The 18202-nt window shown below is 40.0% G+C and overlaps 1 protein-coding gene across 1 annotated transcript in view; it reads right to left on the bottom strand.

Moving 5' to 3' along the window:
• Nucleotides 1–5723: 5723 nt before the first annotated feature.
• Nucleotides 5724–18202, bottom strand: part of LOC127654899 (disintegrin and metalloproteinase domain-containing protein 23) — a 109722-nt gene continuing 97243 nt past the window's right edge. Inside the window, exons 25-26 of the mRNA XM_052142446.1 lie at nt 17789–17879; nt 5724–9762 (exon numbers count right to left, since the gene is read on the bottom strand). Coding sequence (XP_051998406.1) covers nt 9717–9762; nt 17789–17879 — 137 coding nt within the window. The 3' untranslated portion in view covers nt 5724–9716. The remainder of the gene's footprint in view (nt 9763–17788; nt 17880–18202) is intronic.

Consider the following 18202-nt stretch of genomic DNA (forward strand, 5'->3'; position numbering starts at 1 on the left):
CATCATCATTCCCTGTTTGTTTTGGTCAAAGCCTGTTTACATTTTTCCCTCATGTGTTTCAGGTGCCGCTGGCATGCAGAATCAGCGTTTCCATGGGAGCACCACCTGCCCCTTGTTTGTTTCCTGCTTATTTATTCCCCTTGAATGTCATGTCCTATGCTGGATTGTTCAATGTGATTTAATGTTAAATGTAGTTTAATGTTGAACGTGGTCTTGCCTACGCTGAATTTGTGTGCTCTCAAGCCAACTAAACTTGCTCTCTTTGTCTTGTTTTTGGTTGCCTGTCTCTGCCCGCGTGTCGGGAGTGTGGTTACCTTCCAGTTAGATGTACGCCTGTTCTCGCCACCCATGAATCGCCAGTGGAAGGTTCCTCATAGCTGCAGCTGGTGCTGCATTTAAGTTGTAATTTTCTGTTGTAAATAAATACTTTGAACTGTTCCTCTGCTATTGGGTCTCTGTCTCACGCTTCCTGACACTAACTACACATTCTGATCAGATACAAATTTGTAGTGTATTAAGAAAAAAATTATTGTTACCAAGTTGTTGTGGAAATTTTCAGTACTGACCCAAAATAGAAACAAATTCCCTAAACTACCTAACTAATGCTGGTCTCCTAGTTTCCCAGCCCGATACAACTTTGAATCCACTGAGAGGTTGGCAGCGTCCTGCCCGCAGTCAATATTCATTCAATCCGATAATCTTGTATTCTGTTACTACACGATAGCGATTTACCATAGGCTAATACTTAACACACATATTTAGACTTACTGTATGCTGCAGCATAATAACTCATCCCAGACTCCAGTTTGTCTTTTATCTCATTTGTTACTATACAACCGGTGAAATCTCTTTTCAGTAGAGACTCCAGCGAACAAAATAATTCAGAAGCTTTTATACATTACTGCATACGTAACTCTAGTTAGGATTAGCTAATCTCCTTGGCAAGAGATCAACGTTTTGAAATGTATAGTTAAAAATAAAGAATATGATGAAAATTCTAGTCATCATTTGTTGTATGTTCCAGTACGTAGGGTTCAACAATGTCATGTTCCCATTTTCCAGTTCCCCTTAAAATATTCCACTTGCCGTGACTCTTCTATGCAACTTCTTAGCTATCATTTATACTTAACTCAAAACATTTCCAGCTTGTATCTGGATTCAGATTAATGTTTTTGTTTACTTAAGTTAATCACACAGTTATTTTTTGGAACCCAGTCAACTTAAATATTATTGTAATTTTTAGTACAACATTTTATAATAGAATTTATGATAAAATATATTTTTATTATTAAAAACTATTAGAATTTGACTATACAAAATAATATATTTCATTAACAATTTATATAATAATAATAATAATAATAATATAAAATATTCTAAATATATTATGCAAAAATAATAAAAAAATACAACATTTCAGTCATAATTTCTTAACTTTAAAACCGCTTTATTTTGGCAGAACAGTCCAGGTTGACTTTTGAGTGTTTGTTTGTAGGCCACTCTCAATGGATATTTAAGCTAAAAGAACTATCAAGCATCTGCATCTGAGATGTTTTTTTGTTTTGTGTGTGTGGAGCACTCACATAGTGCGCTGCTCTGAAAGCTAATAATAGCAGCACATCAGGAGCCTGTGTACTATGTGTGTGTCAACAGAACAGTGCTCATTCAGTGAAGCAGGTTGTATGCAGGCTGTGTATTTATTTATTAAACACAGTCTTTTCAGATTTACAAAACTATCGTTTGTCTTCAAGAGATTTTGAATAAAATGGAGGAGTCATATGGACTACTGTAGTGCTGCATTTCTGGTTCTGTAATGTAATTTTTTGAGATTGATGGTAACGACCATTAGAGAGAACTGAGATTTGGATTGAGCACATTGGACCGATACCTGTTCCGGTTAAAAACATCGGTATCAGAGCCGATGATCGGATCGGTGCATCCCTACTGTATAATGTTTACTAGTCTATTGTCACACCCTCATCAGGCTCTGTTCTGGTCTCCTGAATTAGAATCATCCACACCTGACAGCTGATAGCAATGTCATCATGGACTCTATATATACTCACACCAAACACTCTTTATTGTCTAGTCTCATTTTGGGCTACCCAGATTGTGTTCTTGGATCCTACTGTGATTTATTCAATGTGCTAAGCCTTTTTCTTCATTGTTTAATTACAGTTTTTTCAGTTGGTGTTTACCCATGTTTTCTTTTGTAATAATAAACCTGCATTTGGGTTCCTCTATACTCAGCTTTCTACTTCTGTTCTGACATAAGACTAGGCCAACATCATGAACCCAGCAGGATCGGCATCTCCCTGAGATTGGCTGGTGGACCACGTACAGCAGCTCCAGCAACACGGCGAGAGGCTTCATGAGATTCGGCAACTCCTGGACAAAATTCTTCAAGCCCAGCCTGCCGTTTCTACCCAGTCCAGTCACGACCCAAATGTCACATCTTCGGCCACTCCACCACCCAATCCCATTCAGTTGCTCCTTCCTCCTGCTCTGTTGTCATCCAGTTCCCTCGCAATCTCAACAAGCTACACAGGTGTCGCTGAAGAGTGCAGCGGCTTTCTGCTCCAGTGCTCACTGGCATTTGAGATGCAGCCTCAACCATTCTCCACCGAATGCTCCAAAATCACTTTCATCATCTCTTTTCACTGGGTAGGCCCTCAAGTGGGTGGAGTCCCTCTAGAAACAGGCAGGTCCCATCACCCATGAAGTCCATTTCAGCTTCAGCAGGGCAGTCTGTCCATCTCCAGTTATGCTCATCATTTACACATTCTTGCTGCTGCTAGCCATTGGAACGAACCTGCATTATTAACCCACTATCATGAGGGGCTGAATAGTAGGCTCCAATTACACCTCACCAGTATAAATGACTCACTGGGATTGAAATATCTCATTCAAAACTACATCCGCATTGATCGACGCCTCCAACGGTGTTCTGCGGAACTTGTAACCATTCCACCATCCATCACCATATCTAAACAGTGGACAAGGAACTCATGCAAGTGAATTCCACCCATCTGACACCAGCCAAGTGGAGGAGGAGACTTAATAACAACCTTTGCCTCTATTGTGGAGCAGCGGACCACCTGATTCCTCACTGTCCTGTCTGACCACATAAGCTTCTGGTAAGCTCCATCACCTGTGAACCTACACACTTCAGTCCATTCCAACTAACCATTATTATCTCCTCCTCATATTCTCATACTATACATGCACTTATTAACTTCGGCTCTGCAGGCAACTTCAGCTTGTCTTCCATCATTAACCAACTCAACATACAGGCCTTGCCAGTCACCAAACCCCATCCCATTCTCTCCGTAAACCGATTGGTGCAGGATTTATAACCCTCCAGACAGAACCCATCACTATCAAGGTTTGTGCCCTCCACACTGAAACGTTAACTCTTCTTGTTCTCCCTGACTCCACTGCAGATGTCGTTCTTGGTCTCCCATGGCTCCTCCATCACAATCCTGTTATCTCCTGGTCAACCCATCCTCTGTCTCTTTCTGAACAACATGCCATGGAAGAGTATGTAGAGGAAGCTCTGAAGCAAGGTTCCGGTGTCCCTTATTCCTGGTACATGCAGCCCTGGAACTACTGAGAGGGGCCAACATCTTCTCAAACTCAATCTTCATAGTGCCTACAACTTAATTTGCATCCGTGAGGGGGACGAGTGGAAGACCACATTCATTACCTCCAGTGGGCATTACGAATATCGGGTTATGCCGTATGGACTGGTCAATGCCCCCTCAGTGTTTCAGCCTTGCATGAATGAGATCTTCTGTGACATTCTCCATCAATTCTCAATCTACATCGATGATATCCTTATCTACTCCTATTCCCTTGAAGAACACGTCCATCATGTAAGACTGGTCCTGCAACACCTTCACGTCCACTGCCTGTACCTCAACGCTGAAAAGTGCATATTCAAACAATCCTCCATACTTTTCCTTGGTTACATCATCAGTCCCAGTGGCATCCAGATGGACAATACTAAGGTACAGGCAGTAACTTCCTGGTCCCAACCATCTACAGTGAAGGAGTTGCAGAATTTCCTCAGTTTCACCAACTTTTACCAGCGGTTCATCTAGAACTTCAGCACGGTAGCCGCACCACTCACCAACCTCCTGAAAAATAAGCCCAAAAGCACTAACCTGGTCATTACAAGCTTCAGAGGCCTTCCAGCACTTAAAATCAGCATTCACCTTGGCGCCTGCCCTCAAGCACGCTAATCCAGACCTAATCCTCCCCTTCCTCATCTAAGTCGACTCTCTCTTAATGACAAAGGAATCCTCCTAAGCTCCATCCCTATGCATTTTTCTCAAGGATGTTTTCTCCTACAGAATGAAACTATGACATCAGCAACAGAAAGCTGTTGGCTATCAAGCTTGCTCTTGAGGATTGACGCCACAGACTGGAGGGCTCTCATCACTCTCATGCCTACAGCGTGCTGTCCGACATCAGAAGATCCAGGCTGACACCAGACGTTCTGCCACTTCCCAGTTCCATCCTGTGCAGAAGGTTTGGCTTTCCACTAGGGACATCCGTCTCCGTCTTCCATGTAAAAAGCAAAGTCCCAGATACATCAGCCCATCTCCCAGCATTAGACAGATCAACCCAGTCAAATACCATTTACCAGCCCACTACCGCATTTCTCCCTCCTATCATGTTTCTCTCCTTAAACCTCAACTGCCTTCTTTTTCTCCTTTCTCCACAGAGCCTGATGAGGGTCTGCCTCCACCTCCACCACTGCTTCTGGATGATGGTCCTGAGTAAACCGTCTAGTGTCGCCAGGGGCACCTCAAGTACCTTGTACATTTGGGTTCCTCCTTACATAGCGGTCTTCTTCTGTTCTGACATCTATGAAGTGTAATCTCATAATTTCTATTATATTCTATAATTGTTTGGAACAACTCTGTGGAAATTAACTTTTCTAATACTTTTACCTTTAATACATCAAATCTTTAAGTATTTGGTGCATTGATGAAAAATTTGATGTCAATAAAACGAGGTGGTGAGGAACAGAAGTACAGTCTGTTCAAAACGCTGTACTGTCTTCATGTCCTCGGTCACGTAAACAGCTTATTTTTCAGACATTTTTGGAAATAAGTATTTTTAATGTTTTATCAGCTGAAAGATTGACACCCAGAATACACAAATACATTAACTCAGACACAGAAGTATGAAATATTATTGATTTTATTGTTTATTTTGATGGCTTATTTTGTTATGCATGATGTATTTCTATGAGTAACAACAGCAGGTAAATGCAGGTATGACAACAGCAGGTAAATGCAGGTACGTTTAGTCTCAATAACAGTGCAAATGAAATACTGAGAAAATATAGGAGGCACGTGTCCAAAATCTGTTTTAAAGTAATTGGGATTTTTTTTTCTGCCAAATTAGCTGATCTTTTTAAGAAAAGGGAATACATTCATAATTTTTTTATTAAAGGATAATGAGCAACAAAGTTTTTTTTTTTTCTAATGTCAAGCGCAGCATACTGTAACACATGGCTAAAAAACGGGCAGCTTTCAACCCTTTCTTTGTGCAACAAATTATTTTGCATAGTAAATAAACGTAGCTGACATGCACATTTAGCACAGCAAAATCTCGATAATCTAGAATATATATATATATAGATATATATATATATATATATATATATATATATATATATATATATATACATACACACACCTGTATATATATATATTCCTATGGGTTTGGGCACTCATACGTCATACATACAGAGTAATAAAGCCCATTATAGTGAATTCATGCAGAAAATCAATCACTTCCAGTAGGGTCAACACTGAGAATGGAAGGAGATCAAGATGGATAACAATGGCCATAGGTCTGATTATAATGTATAGAAAAGCAGAGAAACCGATTGGGTCAACAGCTACAATTGGGTGGTAGGATAAGTTTAACAGATAAAACACTGTATATATAAGGATCAGAATTATTGCAGGTGTTTTAAAAGTTGCTATAATGCTCCCTCAACCTTACAGGGGAAACAACAGCTTCCCCTGTAAGGTTGAGGCTTCTAATTTAAAGTAGATGGTGACATACAGCATCTATAGATGTATTCTCATACATCCTACACACAAACCCAGGTGACAGCAAAAGGCAGAATACTAACAGATAACTCAGTGCACAGTGTCAAAAATAAACATGAAAACATTCTGAAAAAACTGTAAAATTAATTAAAAAAGATGAAATGATCAATAAGTATATAAAAAAGATGCTTCTTCTTAGTTCAGCATCTTAAGGACCCCATGAACTGGTTTAATGAACGCACGTCTAGGCTTCTGCTCAAAGTATACTTTGGTTTTTCAGTGAATACTTAGCGCATGCATACCGTCGAACACTAAGGCTCATGGAAGCAAAAATTGTGAATGCAACATACGCAATGCATAGGGGCACCACACAAGGTGGGGATTTGTTTTGGTTAATTGTAACCTTGTTTTAACCTTGTAATACCAAATTAACATTGTAATATCAAAAGCACCACTTTAAACAATAATGAAAGAATGTATTTTATTTAACTTTTATTTGATTATCTTAAAATTTTCTTAGCATTTTAAATGGGATCAAATTATGCATTTTTATTTATTTATTTCATTTTATCAAAAGATAACTACAAACTACCACTCACACTCTGTCTACTGACGATGCTCTGACTGTCACACGACAAAAATGTTCAGAATGGGAATACATTTTGGCCTGGAGCGCTGAACAGAAAAACAAAGATGGAAAATGAAAAACACTGATTTATAATTAAGAAAAAATTGCCCAAGTGGATAAAGATATATTTGTCTGCTTAACTTATCACTTTACCACTGAAATTATTGAAGAAATTCTTGAAGTTAACTGACATTTAATGTCGGATTCACATATCCTCCATTAGCGGCGCATGAGCATGGCGTGAGTAACACGTTGTATTTGGGCTTTCACATTGGCCGTGTCTCTTTTCAAGGTTCAGACAGCAATGGCAGGCAGTGACTTGCACTTGTTTATCACTGTACTTGGTCATGATTCGTTAATATATCAAAGCTCCTTTCAAGGCAAGTCAGTCCACTCAGTGGTCACATTTGGAATGCTCTCGGGCAGGCTGGGCAGCAATTTTCTTTGTAAACAAGTGTCATAAAAGTACAGCTCCTATCTACTTGAATGTGGAAAGACTGAAATTTCCAAAATGGTTGGTCAATATTTCGATCAAAGAACATATTTAAAATCAGCAGTAAAATCTGACAACAATAGTACCATAAATTGTGCTGCTTTACCTCAGATTACGCTAACACTTTTTTCAAGCTGGGTCAGCTAATGTGCATGCGCATACTTGAGTTGATTGACACTTTTATCTGTAAGGGGAAGTTCCAATTTCTCCCATTAATTTTAATACCAGTCTCTTCTAAACTGTCTCTGTATATAAACAATTCGAGCAATAGTCCTGCAGTTTATTTATTTATTCTTTCCTATATTTTGTGTTTGTTTGGATGCAGACCAATAAATTGTTATTGTATAGTTGGTTCAGTTTAAATATTGTTTATTTGTTTTTGCTTCTTTTCTAAAATCTCTTGATTATTTTAGTTTTCTACAGTACCCAGAGCCACTGAGTTCAGTGAGACGCGCGGCAAAAATAGGATAGGCAGCAAAACTATCTGCTCACTGCTGTGTCTGGGACACTTCACCTCACTACTCACGCTTGCAATGTGAAGGGTGTAATCAGTTAACATGGGCACCGAAACTAAAATGTGCTGCTCATACCCTGCTCACAGAGGATATGTGAAACCAGCATAACGTTGCCAGTTTTCGAGTCTCTTTACTGTCACGGTTATGCAAAAAGTTGCCGTATGTTTGGGATGGGCTTCAATTGCTTTATATTTAGAGAGAAAAGCTTGTTAAAAAAAGTTGTTAACGGAACCTACGCCATGTCCAACCGAAATGTGGGCTCCTTTTTCTAACCTTAACTAATGTTGCTGCACTTTCCTACCTTTGCCTATTGTTGTGTTGCTTTCAAACAGGACGTGAGAAACCATTGGATGTGGTGTGAGTAAATTATCTCAGGAATTATTAAACAACACCTGGATCAATTATTGACAAAATCCAAGAAATTGAGCAAAGAAATGTGTGATGGAGAGGCCTCTTCTTTATTTTTCTGTTTGGATGGAAAATAATGCAGATAAAATTTAATTAATAATTTATTTTTCTATAACTAAAAGGTTTCATGGCTATGCACATGACTGTTCATCTAAACATTCTAAACTAAATTCTAAATATAAAAGTTTGAATTAAATAAATGTTATCACGTTAAGTTATTGAATTCTTGATTTTAAAATTTTAAAATATATAAAATGTCATTTTTTTTTTTTTATTGTGTTCCGAATTTTTATATTTGTTACATCTTGAAGCAGTTTGAAAAGTGTTAATTTATTAATGGTTCCGTTCTTGGTGTGTAATATTTTGTCACCTTCATAAAGTTAAAAAGGGCTCCAATGGTCACATAATTTGCTTATGGATGTTTGGCCTTTTATCTGTGTTGTAGTGTGTGTGTAGTGGTGGGGGAGGGGGCACCAACATTGATGTTGTATACCCCTCAACAAATTTGTAGTTGTGCCCCTGCTAAGCCTTTAGATGTTTAATCATTTTAACTGTGTGTGCATACACAGGTGGTTGACACATGCACACTACAGCTGCTATGAAATACTTTACTTTTAAAGATGTCTTTATAGTCCATCAGACTCAAGTTATACAAATGCAGCTTTGTCCTGACCTCCTCACACACATGCTCTTAATGTGGATATCCACAGCTGTCTTGCACTTCTTTTTGAATGCAACGGCCCTTTGGTGAGTATTGCCATATTGTGGGCCCACTAATTAGTGCAAATAATTCCAGGCACATGTGCATCCATGCATATTTTCATTGCTTGAGCACTCTGCTGATGATAACATTTACGTCACCTTTCCCATACGCAGACACCTGGTGTATAAGTCTAACTGAAATATACTTTGGGCTTAAGGCATGCAGCTATTAACTACCTCTATCAAATAAAAAAATCATGTAATGATGGGTGATTCAGATCTTGTTTGTAAAAATTAGCTGTTATGCAATGGGTTTAATCTCTTCATAAATTGTAATGCTCTTTTCAGCTGATTATTGGCATTTGCTTATACATGCAAAATCTTCAATCGGGGTGCCAAGGCCAAGCTATGTGTTTGTGACTTTGTATGATTCTGTAAGGATGATCTGCTAGGCTGGTTGGGGAGAGGATATGTCAATAAAGATGGCTTTTTGAGAGAAAGCGTTGATTATAAAAGTTTGTGGATCTACATACCTAAGGTATTGTTGGTTTAATTATTCATTATTGTGTATAGTATACTGCCCTGCAAAGGCAAAATACAGTAACTACACATTTTGTCAAAATTAAGTAATAAGCGAAATCAAGTTGGGTTAGGGTTAGGTTTGATTCTATATGCTCAGATAAAAAAATCAAAACAGAGTGAGACTATTTTATAATCCATGGATGAAAAAAAAAAATGAAGCCATTTAATTTAATTTAAAGCTGGTGTAGTTACTGCCTTTTCACTTTGTATGGCAGTATAATATTTTCAAGTATAACTAATGCCAGAACAGAGCAGCAAAAACAGCAGCCCAGCTGAGTACAGAAGCTCTGGAGAGCAGCGTTCCTGTCCGTCCACTAGATGGCAGAAGCACTTGGATCATATCCTCGCCGTTTCACGTTTCTTGTTGTTTGGAAGAAAAGGGAAGAAAAAATTTATTGGCAAACAATACATTGCTGTTTAAAATGAATTGCACCATAACTGTGACTGTTTCAGCTCCACGAAATCCAATTAAAAACATAAAATTCTACATTAAATCAATGTTAGCATTCACACATGGACCATAACACAGTATGTGAGCAGTGCGCAGTGACAGGCGAGTGGGACAAGTAGGTCCCAGAATCTCCAAAAGGGGGCAGGGTTACTCCAAAAGAGGGTTGCGCCAACTCCAAAAGGGGGCATCACATCCACTCACGGATAAGGTTAGGGAAAGGATTAGGTTAGGGGCTCCATATACCTTTAATGGTGATTTGAAGCTCATGTCCTTTTTTGGAGCTATGTCTGCAGCTATTTCCCTGCCTGGAGTGAGGAGTGTTTTTTTTTTTTATTATTATTATAAATCAGAGCATCAGGGCTCTCTCTGTTGCTTCAGGTTCATGTTGATATTGCTTCATTAATGATGTCCAGTTTGTGAATAAATAATTCTTTTGAACCAGTTCTTTTCAGTGAATGAGTTGAACCAGTTCACCGAATAATTTGAAACTGTTTGTGTCTCGAATCAAAACTGATCCACTTTACTCTGTCTTAACCTGTCTCTTGGACATGCCTGACACTATGACTCGAAATGAGCCAAATGGTGTATGTTTCTTATGATGATGATCCGGTCGCAGCAGTTTTTGAGTCACTAGTACACTGAATGTCTCGGATACTGCTGTAACCTCTGTTCCCTGATGGAGGTGATAAGATGTTGTGTCGATGTAGTGACACTAGGGGTTGATCTTGAGAGGCCCAGACACCTTCAGGTCATTGAGAAAAGGCCAATGAGAATTGGCAAGTAGAATTTGCATGCCACTTTCCCCGACATACAGGTATAAAAGGGAGCTGGAATGCGGACTCACTTAGATTTTGCACTGAGGAGCCGAGACAAGGTCCCAGCCATTACAGCGGTGTAGTACAGCCTGTGGCAAGAGGGACACGTCTCCTTCCCTCCATCAGGGAACGGAGGTTATGACAGTAACCGAGATGTTCCCTTTCTGTCACTCACTCGATGTTGTGTCGATGTAGTGACACTAGGGGTCCCTATACGAAATGTCACATGACTGAACTGTGTCACGTGAACTGCCGATGCAGGTGTAGGCAAGCTACTGTGAGCGTAGGAACAAATGTTCTCGGACTGCACGTATCTTCCCCAGATGCCCCAAAAATATTGTGTAGTTCCCAACAACCCAGAGTGGGGTGGAAGGAGATGCATCTAGTATGGGAGCATGCCGCCCAGCCGTGGCCTTTTCTCTCTAAGTTTTTCTATGTAGATTCTATATAGATATAATAGCTATATAGAATTTTATAAACATTTAAAGGCCCCAGCCGAATATTCTTCTCTTCCAGGGTAAAAAGTGGTGAATACATCATATGGGCCCGAGGCCGCACATGGAAGAGGCGTGGCAGTAGGTCCTGCCCTTCATAGGGGAGGAGCTCTACAAATGCAGCGACTGGGGCAGAGATGGCTCTGCCAAGGGAGACATGGGTCTTCCGAAAGGGAGACTGTACCACAAAGGATACATCGCAGGAGGTTACCGGGGTAACCGAGATCAGTGGAGCACTTACCACAGTAAAGGGCACATTAGCACATGTACTGGGTCCGACTACGTGAGCCAGAGGGCTAGGAGGAAGGACATCCAGGGTTCACATATTGTGAACACGCATGGGAGAGAAGAGCACATGGCTTCACCTCGTGGAGGGAAAAGGCAGTATAAACAAGCAGTATACCCAGCCAGCTGCCCCGCGTAACGAAACGTACCTGTTCGTACCTCAAAGAACACGGCTCAAACTGGAGATTGTAAAATCTCGTGAAGGTATTGGGTGTTGCCCAGCCCACTACTCTACAGATGTCAGCTGGAGAGGTGCCATTCAAGTGCACATGAGGATGCCACACTCCTTGTGGAGTGTGCTCGAACCCGCAAGGGGGCTACATAGACCTTGAGAGTGGAGGGGGACATCCGCCATCCAAATTCTCTTGCAGGAAGGAAAACACTGACCCGACTGCGCACCTCTGGTGGTCTTCGCGATGGGAAGAACACCACTTAGTGAAGATACACCCCTTCAGGGAATAAAGATGCTTTGTAGAAGGAGCTCTGGCCTGAGTGATCTTGTTAAACACTGCGGGTGGTAGACCAGTTAGGTCTTCCGCATCCTGTCCAGGGACCAGAGATGGAGATTCCAGAGGTCTAAGCGTGGGTGCCAGAGGGTGCCCCGTCCCTGAGAAAGAAGGTCCTGCCTCAGGGGAATTTGCCAGGGAGGTGCTGCCGCGAGGAACGTGAGGTCCGAGAACCAGGTCTGGGTGGGCCAATACTGTGCAAGTAAGCTCACTGGGGATAACACATATTTGCGCAGCCCGTGGGGCCAGCTGTGTGCCAGCGCAAACGAGCTGAAGGATCGGTTTCAAGCAGCGAAAGGTGCCTTCCATGATTGTGCCAGCTTGTCGTGCACCTCCGGGAAGAGGGGGACTGGAGATGGGCGTGGCCATGAGCAGCATGCCAATCCCAGAAACCATTCGTCAAGCCGCGAGTGCTCAGGAGCAGGTGGAGCGTTCCACTCAAGCCCAACACACGCGGCGGCCTGGGCAAGCATGGCGGTCAGCTCCGCGGCAGCCTCAGACTGAGCTACCACACCCGAAGGCGGCAGCCCGGTAAAGTCCTCGGTGTCTAACATCACCAAGGCGCTCTCCGATGCAGAGATCGACATCTCATCTGGCTCCCGAGCTACGAAAGAGACATTAGGTTGGCACCTTCAGCATCAACAAGGATGGCCTCATACCCGTAGGTAGAAGGACCGGCGGTGGTGACAGCTGAAGTGGCTTTCCCTCGAAAGAAGGAAAGCCATGACCGCAACGTTGCCATGGTCATTTTCTCACAATGAGAACATTAACCATCCACGAATGCTTCCTCAACGTGATTTTGACCCAGACACGTGAGGCAGTGATCGTGACTGTCAGAGGCAGAGAAGTAACAACCACATCTAGGAACTGCACAGAGATGGAAGGGCATCTTTAAAAAGATGTTCAACGTCAATGTGCCTGCTCTAATAGAGGAAATATATTCTTTAAAGGAAATACTCTTTTAAAGTGCTGTCGAAGCGCCCAGGGGCGTAGTCTGCAGAGGAGTGCAGAGTGCAGAGAAAGCTGCTGGAATGCGCCGTATATCCAACAGCACACGCTTCTGAAGAGGTGAATGGAATAGTAGTAGTACTCACAGATATACAACCGCTCTGCTCCGAATAAGAAATCTGAATGAATCCGCATTCCAGTTCCCTTTTATACCCATATGTCAGGGGGAGTGGCTTCTCAAATATCTGATGGTGTCTGGGGCTCTCAAGATCGACCCCTAGTGTCACTACATCGACACAACATTGAGTGAGTAACAGAAGGGGAACTGAGAATCGCCTCTTTTGGACATGTTAGAAATACTGAGAATTGATGAGAGAGCTGCTGATGAGCATGCATGAACCAAGGACTTAAATGAGGGGAAGAAACATTTCAGTCAAGAGATGTAAATTCATTTTACTATTGAGTATTAAGCATGATTAAATTTTAATTTGTTTTGAGTTGATTAAGACTCGTTTATTCACTTTATATGCTTTAGTCACTTAGAATATCCACGTTTATATATCAGTGTCCGTATTGGGTGCTTTAGGTGCAATATTTTAATGTAGGAAACTTATCTAAGATGTAAGATCACTGAATGAATCACTGATGACAACAATCACCCTTATAATTTTAACTTAATTGAATAAAATGCAGGGTTGGTAGGGTAACTTTTGAAATGTATTCCACTACATATTACAGAATACATGCTGTAAAATGTAACTGTAGCGAATTCCATACTCAAGGTCAGTAACGCATTCTAAATACTTTGGATTACTTCTTCAGCACTGGTAGATTTTTTTTCACTTGTTTTGACTATAAAAACTGCCAGTACAGTAAGACAAAATACATGTTAATAATACATTCTCTGAAAAACCTAAATATAATTTTTTAGTGTTGTTTATAAAAAAAGATCAATCAAATTGATCTTGTTTTAAGGATTTTTAGATATTTTTACAGGAAAACAATACAACATTTTTTATCAAGAATATGATTTTTGCCCTAATATCAAAGATCTTACTATAAAAAAGGAATTTATGATCGTGCCTGGTAACGTACTTGTAAAATGGCTAGAAATAGCATTTTTGCTTAGCGTAAAGCTGTTAATTTACACAAGGTATATTTCTATTTCTTCTGCTCCAAATTGACTTCAAACTTACTTCTCTGTCTGCTCGTATGAAGGTAAGACATCAAGAAAGTGTTTCACCACTGTTCAAATACACATTGGACATGTTTTTCATCTGAAAGAACTAAGTATTAAATGAAAAAAATTACAATAAAATGCTAATTAATCTCCTCAGAAATCAAAATACTTTTTGAATGTAACTGTATTCTAATTACTAATGATTTAAATTGTAACTGTAGTGGAATACACTTACTTATATTTTGTATTTTAAATACGTAATCCCGTTACATGAATTCCATTTCTCCCCAACCCTGATAAAATCTAACAATCAGCAATGTGCCCTTACATATGGCTTTATTGAATGTGTTTGAGTGTGTTTTCCACAATGCTGGGGTATTAGCATTATGTACAGTGATATCATTGCACGATGACATAAAAGAAATTGTGAATTGTTTTTTTTTAATCGGTTCATTGTAACGAACTGTTCGACTATAACAGTATGAGTGGATGGGGTGACTAACAATTTGTTGTGAAATTATGGTAAATATGTGTTGAGAAAAACATGATGAAATGAAAATAAAATCTGAAGGTGGGTAATATGTCACTCTTTCCATTCAGATTAGTTGTCTGTATGAAATTTTGAACAATAAAATCATACGAATGCATCACTCTCGCAACTGTATGGAATGAAATATGATTTGACATAATACAATGGCTGTCAATTGATGAAAATTTTTAATCAAATGAAAGTTTGGATTAATGAAAATGAAAATTAATTGGAAGTCATTACATGACTTCCAATTAATTAAAAAGAATTAATCGCATACGAGTCAGACAGATGCTTTTGTAGCATCTCACTGTTTTCAGCATCATAACTAGACACGTTTTTAGGACACTGTGTCAAGTTAAAAGTAGTTGCAACTTTGAAAATTGTGTCTCGAAATCCCTGTATTCTGTTGTGATTCATCACGCAGTCAAGAACACGTCCTGTGAGAGTATCTCTCAATCTGTGGCTCTACTGCTTGTGAGGTTGGTTTAGGTATGTTGATTGGCCTTGCTGATGTGGCTCATTAAAGCACAAAGTTACATGTGCTTAAAGCTTGAATTGCTCAGATGGTAGGAAATACATACTTTTGGCATGATTAAATACATTATTTTATTTAAATAATTAAACACATTCAATTAATTAGTTAAATTGTGTCCAGACATGCACAAACATATTACAATGGTAACTGGGTGCAAATATTGCTATGACGTGAATGTGTGGTGTTTCACCAGTGAGAGGGGAGCTATTAAGGAGCAGTAAATGGGAAGACCCAGAGTGGTGTGTGAGTGGAGCGATTATAGTGTGCAGGAATGCAGGAAGAGGAAACTGCTGTGGCTCCACTCCACTCACATACTCTGTTGTATATACAATCTACATTGTGGAACTGAAGCAGAAAAATCTTCACTACAGATAGAAGCACTGTGTCGCCATGCCTTTCATTAGCAGATGAACAACGATAGACTGGCAGCCCAGAAATGGACTGAATGAATGAGATTGCTTCAAGACGAACAAACCACGCTAAGTGTACATGTGATGTTCAGAAGGGGGTAGATCTTAAAGTGCGTTCACATTGACAGCAATATTTAGGGACAAAGGCCAGAAATCATTCATTTTCAATGAGAATTGGTGATTTGAGGCATCTCAGAAACAGTAGGTGCAACATGTGATTTACTTCAAGAAGCATTTGAAAACTGCAGTTGAGAAGTTGAGAATGCTGGCATCCAACAGTACAACAACTTGGTGACCTCTTACAATTTTATATTCTGTCAGTGCAAACAACATTAGGAGGCATTCATACTGACAGCAATTTGCAGCAAAAAGCATCTGAAAGTCATACTTTTTTATTTTGAGGTGCCATTTCACTGGCACATTTGAGCAGATTTCATCTTTATGCAAATAAGCTGTGATGCCATGCACCGCCTACCAATTGGAATGCAGACAGTGGAATTCATTTGGCATAATTAGATGTTGAAGATGAGTTGGAACGCTCACTAGCAACTAAAAGAACAGCAATTTGGCAACTTCCCACAATGTAGTCACTATCAATGTGATCGCTCCTTCAGATGACATCAGTAGATGACCCTTCAACTGCAAAGCTTAAAGGATTTTCCTGAAAACCCCCATGCATGGGACAACTGTATGAGAGAGTGAGGTGTCACTTCATCTGGAAGTGGTCATGTAGACCAGGGCTGTACCAGGTGGGTGTGCCAGCCAGCCCCTCCACAAGGAGACAGATCCTGGTGCTCCCAACACAGGAGGTGAAGAGCACATGTCATGGGCACAAAGGCTGATACCCTGCTCTCCTCTTGAGTTTACACAGGACTGAAAGAGAGTGTAAGGGTTATGATGACGTCTCGCCACATTCCTTCATTTCTTAAGCCCACTTACTTTATCACTTAAAGAAATACCTTAACCAAAAATTAAAATTCTGTCAGCATTTTTCTTTTACTAACCCTCATGTCGTTCCAACCCCAAAACTCAAAAGCCGAAGTTCCTGTAGCTCAACTGGTTTCATGTAGCTGAACTGGTAGAGCATGGTGCTAGCAACATTCAATTCATGGGTTTGATTTCCCGGAACACATAAACTGATACAATGTGTACCTTGATCAAGTCGTTTTGGATAAAAGTGTCAGCTGAATGCATAAATGTAAGTTATTTAGAATGTTCATGCTGTTCTTTTTGGTGCAATGAAAGGTAATGAGGACATACCCCGTTGAGCTCCAAAAGCACCATAAAAGTATGATAAAAGTAGCATGTATGTACAATAGCTGAAAAGTGAAACAGACTGAAGTTTGTCATCATTCACTAAAAATCTTTCCCTCTGCCAAATCTCTCAAATCTCTTTGAGTTAGCATATACAGAACAAAATGTGTCTGTTTGAATATGTAGAAGTACGAATGAGATTTGAGAGCTACAAGGAAGATTTTAAGTAAATAACGACTTAAATCTGTTTGTTCAGAAGACTATATTTTTGGCTTAAAAGACATGGAATATACAGTCATTTACAACTTTTAAGGTGCTTTTAGTGTGTTTTTTGAGCTTGGTAGCACCAGTTCCCAAAAAATAATATGTGTTTGGAACAACATGAAGGTGAGTATATTATACTGTAAAATAATTTTGAATTTTGGGTAAAATATCCCTTTAAATATTAATGTGCTCTATTATATACTGTAGAGAATTAGAAAACCAGTAAAACATTGTATGAGGCAACCAGCATATGACTGGTGTGAAAGATCAGTTAGTTGTTATGTTTAAGCCACAAGCCTTTGATAGTGTCCAAAAAGGTTACAGCAATAAAATGCTGTTGCTAAATTCAATAATCAATTACATTGAAATTCACAACATTTTGGTCTGAAATCAGATTCTGAAAAATCTACTCCTAACATTAGAAAAAAAGGAGATTTTCTATACCATGTACATTCAGCTTGTGGTTGAATGCCAGACTGTGAGGCTTGCTGATTATGATGTGTAACTTTAACATGCAGGTCAGGATTTCAGCTGGGCCCTTCAAGCTGGTTTGAGGTTCTGCTGCAGAGTTTTGCATTACTTGGCACAGACTCTCAGTTTTTCAGCATCTCTCTCCTAGTGCAGCATCTACAGCAGAAACCCAAATTGTGGCATGTGTAAGCTGCAGGTATGGTGTTACCTATAAAAATAAGACATGCAGACTGTTGCTTACTTAAACCCCCAGCCTGTTCCACCCAGGACTATAGCTGCCACCAGGATGGCCCCTGCAATCGAGCCTATGATGAGATTGGTAGCACTAGGACCTGTTTGGGCAAGTGTGGAAGGACAGGATATAAACTTATGTTCACTGACACTCAAAATATATATTTTTCTCCAAGAAATCACATTTTGTTTTTAAAAGATGCAGATATGTTTATGACATCATAAAAGTATGTTATTTGTGATAATACTACTTATTATAAGAACACCATAGGCAGGTTTTGAAAAAAGGTATAATAATTCTCACTGACTTTCACTGTCCTGCTGGAAAGACCAGCATTGTTGTTCACCAGCTTATGTTGTGTTTTGGGTGCTGGTCCCCCAGCAAGGGATTCTGGTGTGCTGGTGACCCTACCAGGCTTTAGCT

This window comes from Xyrauchen texanus, chromosome 14 (genome assembly GCF_025860055.1).
Source record: "Xyrauchen texanus isolate HMW12.3.18 chromosome 14, RBS_HiC_50CHRs, whole genome shotgun sequence".
Taxonomy (NCBI): Eukaryota; Metazoa; Chordata; class Actinopteri; order Cypriniformes; family Catostomidae; genus Xyrauchen; species Xyrauchen texanus.